Source organism: Monopterus albus, unplaced genomic scaffold (assembly GCF_001952655.1).
Source record: "Monopterus albus unplaced genomic scaffold, M_albus_1.0 scaffold210.1, whole genome shotgun sequence".
Classification (NCBI taxonomy): Eukaryota; Metazoa; Chordata; class Actinopteri; order Synbranchiformes; family Synbranchidae; genus Monopterus; species Monopterus albus.
The window spans coordinates 756,054-764,978 of NW_018128090.1; the positions used below are offsets into that span (position 1 = coordinate 756,054).

General features: G+C 40.2%; 1 protein-coding gene across 1 annotated transcript in view; it reads right to left on the reverse strand.

Annotated features, from left to right (window-relative positions):
* Nucleotides 1-8,925, reverse strand: part of arnt2 (aryl-hydrocarbon receptor nuclear translocator 2) — a 67,282-nt gene that overhangs the window by 32,808 nt on the left and 25,549 nt on the right. Inside the window, exons 4-8 of the mRNA XM_020618873.1 lie at nt 7,237-7,388; nt 2,430-2,505; nt 1,774-1,897; nt 1,521-1,623; nt 1,219-1,357 (exon numbers count right to left, since the gene is read on the reverse strand). Coding sequence (XP_020474529.1) covers nt 1,219-1,357; nt 1,521-1,623; nt 1,774-1,897; nt 2,430-2,505; nt 7,237-7,388 — 594 coding nt within the window. The remainder of the gene's footprint in view (nt 1-1,218; nt 1,358-1,520; nt 1,624-1,773; nt 1,898-2,429; nt 2,506-7,236; nt 7,389-8,925) is intronic.

Genomic DNA, 8,925 nt, shown 5'->3' on the forward strand with positions numbered 1-8,925 from the left:
CACACACACACACACACACACATACACACATGCCTATTCTCTCTCCCTCCTGGTGTTTCACACAACATATGATGATGATTAAAAATAAACAGGGAGACATCTGCAAGTTGCGGTGATGCGTAGTCATAAAATTTAGTTGCACTGTTTCTAAAAATAGGCACCGAATGTGACCAAATGGTCGCAGTTTGGAGCCCTGTTACTGCACATCACAGGTTAAGGAACTAATACTAGCTACAGTATCCGAGGGCCTGGTGTCTACAGCATTACTCTCATCAAAGGAGGATCCTGTATAATCTGAACCCTCAACATCATCTACCTTGTGCAAATGTGCTTTTTCTGTATTAAACTGCAAAGGAAGAACTGCAGGGTTATACAGGATATACAGAAACCCTGTCTGCTGTGCTTAGAGGTGGTGAAAACATTTAACCCTCTAATGTCATCTGGCTCTAGTGAAAACAACAAACAACAAAGAGTTAGGGTTAAAGAATTCAGTCTAACAATAGTCTAGCAATGTGTGTGGAAGACAGATGAACCTGTTAAGAAACATGCCAAACACATTCGCTTAGCAGGATTGCAAGACACACACAGAGCGTGGAAAATATGACATGTCAATCTGTCAAGAGGCACCGGAAATGGCAGTCTAGGATACAAGAGGAGCAGAGAAAATGAGTCTGGCAGCCACGGCAACCATGGACATTGCTTTATTAACTTAATTGCTTTAGTCAATTAACACTGACTTTATTAATGATCAAGTGGTTTCATTTCTAAAATAAATGCTGCGTGCACACGCACACCTGTATTGCTCCCATTGTGGAGACCAAAGCCTGTATATACACGCACACTTGGCCTTCCTTGTGGGGACCACTCCCCAACTGATAAATCATCTAATTTTACAGTGACAATTTGGTTTAATGTTAGGGTTAATGAGAGTCTCCAGCAAATTAATCTAAGTCAATGTTATATCCCTACGATTAATTAAAACAAACCCGCATATGTGTGTGTGGGGCCTGGTCTTACTCATGTTGTGGGGACTTGCCATCTTTATAGGGACAAGTTCCCAAAATGTAATTCATTATACAGTATTTTAGAATGACAACTTCGTTTAATGTTAGGGTGAGGCTAGGGTCTCCAGGAAATGAATGCCAAGGAAATGTCAATGCAAAGTCTGACAGGTAATAAGAATAAATCTATATGTATGTGTGTGTGTGTGTGTGTTACCTGTCCAGAGAAGGGGGGTCGGTTGCCGGACCATGCCACCTGCCCTGGATTGAGCTGTCTGGAGATCTGAGCTAGATTCTGATTGGATGAGCCCGATGGCTGGATGTCATTCACACCAGGGACGTGGATCACAGAGGAACTGTGTGCACAAACATGCACACACACACCAAGAAAAAGAAAATAGTGAAATATGAAGCTCAGTAACACTTAAATTTTTTTCAGACAGACACAGAGCTATCACAGCAGAGGCCTCAGTGAGTGTTAATCTGCTGAGCATTAACACACACTGACATATACAGTACCTGAAGCTCTTTCCAGAGTGTCCCTGCTGAAAGGGAGAGCTCTGGGAGTAGAGCTGCTGTCCTCCAGCTGTAGAAGTGGGAACCATCATCTTCTTATCTCCCGCTACACACACAAAAACACAGGGTCAACATTACAGAAATAACAGAGAGGAGAGACAGTAGGTAAGAAATACAAAGGTAAACCAAACTGTCAAGACACATGCATGAGGTGTATATGCTGGTGTTTGTTTCTGTGCACGTGTGTATGTCATACAGCCAGAGATGCTGGTGTACATCTCAGCAAAACGTGGGTCTCTCTCCTGGGAGAACAGGGCTTCTGTCTTGTCAATGTTCTTCCCAGCCTCGTGAACTCCACTGCTGACACTGGCCACGGGCACCTGAGGGTTGTGGTGAATATGGGGAAAGGTGAGAGGTGGGGGGCATACACACTGACATGTGGGATCCAAATATTCTATTCATATATTTTTCATGTGAATTAGCAGAGTCAGTGATTGGCTCAGCTTTGTTGAACTTCACTGAAAGGACAGTTCCCATTGTTCCAACCTGTAGCCTGAGAAATCTTTGCCAATGAGAACGTCTTACCTCAGACGCTTGACAAATACCAACTGTGTGGCTTTCTTGTAGAATATCTATGTGTTAATAAAATAAATAGCACAACGTCATGTGAAAGCACAAAGAAAGTGTCATTGTTTTACCTGAACTGCTGCTATACATTAATACGTGGCAGCTCAGTATACAATGAAAGGTTTCTTATGAATACAAGGTCACACACAAAGGTGTACAGTACATCACCTTCAAATTTTGTAGATGATTTAGTAGTTACTGTATATTCACTTGTTTCATTTATCTGGAGGCCTCTTCCTAAGCAGCTACGTGAGCTCCTGAAGTGGTTCTAAAGCAGAGGGTTACCTGGGAAAGATCGTAGGCAGTCAGTCCGTCTCTCTGGTGAACCTCCAGCTCTGCTTGCTGCTGCTGCTGTAGCTGCCTACAAAACACAGTTGGGCACCATCAGGATCTTGGAATACAAACTGACATACTGAATGTTAATGAGTTGAAGCTAGCTTGATTTTAAATTCAAAATAATAAGATAAGTGACATGATAAATAAGCATTTAATTTAATGATATCAATGTACTATACACTAAACCGTATTTGCTGCAACTGGCGGCCCAGGATTGTGTGTGCAATACATATAGCCCAGGCCCATATTAACACCATACACTGATTGACAAAAACAGCTTCATTCCATTAGGGGGCAGTAGGTTGTTATATTTCAATCGTGACAAGGGGTTAACAGATTAAACCACCATAACGTGAAGGCCATATGAAAATATGGACTATTTTGTGACAAACTCAAAGCAGCGGGATAAAGAAAGATCTACAGCACAAGTGGAATTATATGAAACCAACGACAAGAATGGAGATGAAGATAATGAACAAACAAATGACTGTGGGGGAGAACAGGTTAACCAAAGCAGAAAGGTCTGTGTCATTGAAAATGAACACAAAGTTTCAGGACAAATGAGTTTTTCTTCACTGACAACTCAAACCTGCTGTGCTTACTATTGCCAGAAGTTTTAAAACAATGTAATTTGGAGGGGCTTTTCAGAACAATGCATGCCAGTGTCAACAATAAAGTTCCATCTGACAACAACCTGAGAAAGAATAATGTTGAACAACTCACTGCTCTAATTAAGGGCAACAAAAAGTGGCTACCGCTGAGAGAATAACAGAAGCCACATATGAAACTGCATGGATTAGGTCTTCTCAGACACAGATATAGTGAAGGAGTGTCTTTTGTCCTCTGCAGAAATTATGTAAGCTGACTTCACAAACAAAGAGGTTAATCCAAAACAAATAAAGGGGCTGCAAATGTCTGACACAACTAGAACAATAAGGGTTAAAGAAATTGTAAGATATTTGTCCACTGCTAAATGAGTATCTGACCTCTGCTCTGCATTTCAGCTTGACATTCAATGAGAGCACTGCCAGTGTGCAATTGTGCACATGGGTCCAGTTCCCTGGAGATTGCTCTTTTTAAAAGGAAATTTGTGTAAACTGACAAAGAAAGGCAGTTTACATCTCAAAGCTGTTTTGATGACAAAAACCTAAACTGGTCAAAACATGCATCTGTGTGCTCCAATGGTGCACCTAATATGTGCGGGAAAGTGAAAGTACTTGTTGGGCTGCTGAGGAAAAGGAAGCATATCTCTAATTTTGCAACCTTCCACTGTATTATTCATCAAGAAGTGCTTCTCACAAACCTGAAGATGATCTCAAGTAACTGTGCCAGTGACTGGTTAAATGTCCGCGTCTTCACGCCTCAAGCATTAGCATTACCAGCACCGTAGCATACAAAGTCAGCTGACTGCTGACTTTGTATGCTCCTGTGCCCGTGAATCTACATTTTCCACCACGAACATTGTGAAATGAAAACACAGGAACAAACTGACCAATGCATATCTGTCTGTCTTACATGGATTGCTATGACAAAGTACAAGTGCTGCATAAAGAGTCAAGCAGCAACAGACATACTTTCAAAAGTCAAACTATGAGTTAAGTCAAACAATGGGAGACTTGTTTGAAGTCATGTAGTGCATTTTACTCAAAGAACACTGAGAAAAAAACAATGGAACCTTCACAAGTTTACTGTATATTTTGTTATACACATTTTTGTATTGCATATTGTATGTTGAAATATATGATGAAATTTTAGAAACATGCTATTGGTATGTATGGTTTCAAATATCAGTTTATTGGGCATTACTGCTTATTAAAATGCTACAGAGACAGGTCACGTCTTTTCATGTGGCCCATCTGATAATGGAGATCTGTCACAAACTGGTGACTACCACTGCAGTAGATGGTAGCAGATGGTTTCTTGGAGCAGAAGACATTGAAAACCCAGAAGAAGCCACAAGTAAAGGGAGAAGAGTATGTGTATATGAATATCTGATTAAAACCCCACATTCATATTGGACAGTCAAATTCCTACAGTCAGTAGTAGTTGTCTTAGTAATTATTACTAAGTAGTATTCATTATTATTTATAGTTTTAGGTAGCTTTCAAATGCATTTATCCAGAGTAACTTTCAAACCAATACTTTGGTTAGAAAAATGCCTAGGTAGTTAGACTTTTAGTTTTGGTCCAGTTTGCACTCCGAGTGCTATAAACAAAAGTGGAATATGGAATGATGGGTAACTCATGTACTGGGCAGCGCTGGGGACGTCATACTGCATCACTGACACTAAACCAAACTTTACTGAGCCCTCTCTGATGTCACAGAGAGCTCTCTATGGAATAAGTGATTATGAGCACTATCAGCTGAGGCTGCCACTAAACCTCCTATGAACTGAATAATGGCAAACAAGTACAATAGGACCAGGGCAAAAAACATCTGATGTGATCAAAACCTCCGCAACAGCTAGTAGATGCGCCTTGCAAGACTTTTTTCGGCCAATTTAATAGTAAATTATCTTTTGAATTCATGCTAAAATTGTATTGCATCACAGAATGCTGCTTTGCTTAATCGCCTTAAGTTCACTTACTATACACTGATAAGCATTAAAAGTAACAACTGTGCCAGCAACAAGAAGATAACTGATAATTCATGGCATAACGACAAATATTCATTATATTCTAACTTGCTTCATGATGTGTGATATTTTGTAGCTGTTCATAGTCCTCTCTTTACATGCACCTACCGTTATTTTGAACTTGCTATTAAACAAAGTAGGTATTAAGGTATCACCACAGAAATTAGATACTTCTGACCTTAAATTAAAATAAATTAAGATAAATGTTTTTACCAAGTCATGAAACTGATTTTGTTGCCACAATGTGTCTGAAATTTGCGATTGAGTTTATTTCTTTAAATTTTCTTATGATGAAATTAAAGCAGCAGCTAACAACATTTTCATAAATAATTAATGTATTTAGTGGAAAATGCCCAACAAATGTTTGGCATTTTTGTGTGATTACTGACACAATGAATGACAATTAATCAATTACCTTAACTGTTGCTGATTGACTAATATTAATCAGGATAATAATTTTAGTTTTAGTCTAAAAATCTTCTGAATGCACCAACAACCATGATATTTTATATTGCCAATATAGCTCATCCCTTTCCAAGTTACAATAACTAAATTTTCCTGTAATATTCAGACATGTTTGTCATTCCTGATGCAGCGATGTTGCCCACTGCCTTGTGTTTATACTTGTATTACAGAGCTGAGCTATGGGGCCCCAACTCAAAGGTCTGGATAGCTTCAATATTATTAATGACCCTGCTGATAAGGCAGCAGAATGTTGATACTGAGAACATAGCAAGATGAAGAATGTTAGTCACTGACATCTCAGGTTAAAAAACATCCAAGGGGGTGAATTCTTTTTACAGGCACTGCATTTGTAAAATCTGACATTTGCTGCAGTAAAATTTCACAAACCACAGTATGTTTGTCTTCTCTCATAAACAGTGCTGTAAGATTTGAGTCTTATAGACTCTAGTTACTTTATCAGTTTTAGTTACCTCTCATGCCTTTAGTTCCCTTTAGTTACCTTTCATAACTTTATCTTACCTGATTACAGCTGTATTGATTATTGTGCATTACTGAGCCCTGGTTATTTTCTAACACAGTCATTCTCCTTGCTTATATGTCTTACAATTTGAATGAGGTGATACGTCAGCTTATTGTCTCTCACACAGACACACAGACACACACACACAGACACACACACACACACACACCTAGACAAAGAGGCTCCGGTTTACATTAAATGGAGAATAGTGCAAGACTTGATTCTTATAGGCCCTAGTTACTTTATAATCTTTAGTTACTTTTCTGTTCATCATTGTCTTTCAGGTACTTTTCATATGTTTACCTTCCTTGCTTACACATGGTAAAACTGTACTGATGATTGACCAGAATTACTGAGCCTTCATTACTTTAATACATTTAATTCCATTTGTGCTGATGGGAGTCAGGTGATACTGAAGTATAAACTGATCACTTTAACTTCTGTATACACTCAGGGTCTGCACGCAGGTCCTGCTTTGTTATATAATGGGATTACACAGATGGGGGGTCTGCGGCACAGAAAACCCATTGTTTGGTTGCCGCCTAGAAAGTCACATGACAACACTTACACACCTGGTTTCGCGAGATCTTTGTTTGGGGCGGACCCAGCCCAAAATGCATAAATGTATTGTGAAATCATGACTCGGGGGTCAGTGGATGGAACTCCTGCGGGAGAGCTGTCTCTCTGATCCCAGCACTGTAAGGCCTACCTGTGATCAAACATGCAGTAAACTTTCCGCTGATTTTATACAGTCCTCTCCTGTCGTCACTTCTCGTGCTTCCAACAAAAGAATTGGGTTAATTTCTAACAAAGAGGTTAGAATCTAACAGTGCAAATGTTGAAATCAGTTTAAACCAGTGGTGTGTTCACAAACACCCACTGCTTTTCTTGGCACTGGTTCCCTGCTACCTTATTTTGTGTATTAATACCGTTAACTATATGCTTTGTCTTGACTGAAATGCAACCAGTAGAACTTAATGTGTCTACAGTGTAACCTCAATCAAAACCGACGACAGCTGAAACATCTCTAGCTGGCGGCCTGAAGATGTAAACGCTATTGCTGCCATAGCTGCTGTGTATCAGTAAATTTGGTACTAGGTTGTTTTAAATGGTGCGTGTGTGTGTGAAGAACCTACTTGACATTGGTGTTGGTGCAGATGATGTACTCTATCTCATCAGAGTATGGGTTCTGGAAGGTGAAGCTGCTGGTTCGTATTAGCATCCACTCCCTGTTCTTCATTCGGAAACGATACATCACCGACAGGACCTGGCCCTTCAATTTAACCACCTGCAGAGGAAGGAGAGTCACCGTCATCATGTTATCAAATGTACATGAAAACGGTTTAGAAGAGCAGTCTTCACTTAACCAAAAACAGAAGGGGGCTCATTTATTTCAACAAAACCAGTTTGACTGGGTGGAGGATGAATTTAATGAGTGGAATTAGTAGTTAAATATCCATTTTAGTTGTACTAGTTTCCAGTGAGCTGTCATATAGTCATTTCTGCCTTTCATTTTCTTCTGTGTACTCTGTGCAGCAGGCCACTCCTTATCTTCTTCCACTCAGCCAGTCACACACATTGCACTTCGTCGCAGGGATCTGTTAGGTATTTTAAGTCAGATAGATATTGGATAGATACTTTATGTATTAGAAATGTTTAGTGGAGATAGGATATCTAGTTAGACTGTTAAATGCTTAGGCCTGCTTATGAGTTTCTACAGGGTACATCTAGTCAAGGATACCAGAGAGAAGAGTTGATAACTGTCAGCAGACAGGGTGTTTAATATTATTATTACGACGTGTATAACTGTAGCCTTAGCCATAACATGCTCTTATATTTAAGCCACAGACTAGAGGTCGTGAGAATGTTTTTAGTTACACACCACTTAACCAACAGACATACACATTCACACATTGATTTGCTTCATGTTTTGACTACTGTTAGGGCCAGCTGCAGAGCTGGTAACAGAGACGTCCCGGTTGACGTTTCTGTGTAGTATGGGGCTAGCCCAACCGAGGTGATAAAATGTATAGGCCTGGTGGGCTCAGGGTCTTCCATCTTACATCTGCCTGCGTGCATGGTGGAGGTGCAAGATACTTGAGCGTGTAATGTTAATTTTAACTGTGATCCTTTGAATAAATCAGCACTGTTTTGAAGTTACTTGGACTGCCTCGTCTCTCAGTGTTAGCAATGGTAACAAGAACCATATCCTACAGATCTAAAATGACTGAGGAAGGCCAAAGCAGCTAATCACACAAATGAAGACTTTTCAGATGACAAAGACCACTGCTTGGACAGGGTGGGCAAGGAGGGAGAGGAAACAAAACTGCTCCTCTAGTAAAAATGTACCTATGAGAAAAAACTGGAAAAAACCTTAGAAAAAATCAACTGGACTTAGATTTCTAGGTCGAAGACGTTTCACCTCTCATCCAAGAGGCTTCATCAGTTCTGACTGACTGGTGTTGAGCCGGAGATATTTATCCCCCTCGGTGGTGTTTCAGTCCTTTGAAGGCCAACAATGTCCCTTAACGACTGAGTCGTTGCAGCCTGGTATCGGTGAGAGTCGTTACCTGTCTTTGAAACCTCCCCTGTCGACCTGTTTATCAGAGAAGTTAAAAAGGATATTTCGCAACCACAATATCCCAGTTAACTTTAAACCAGGGAACACCCTGCGGCAGAGACTGGTCCACCCAAAGGACAAAACACCCAGACATAAACAGAGTGATGTGGTGTATGCCATTAAGTGTAGTCAGGAATGTAACAACTTGTACATTGGTGAAACTAAGCAGCCGCTTCACAAACGCATGGCCCAACACAGGAGGGCC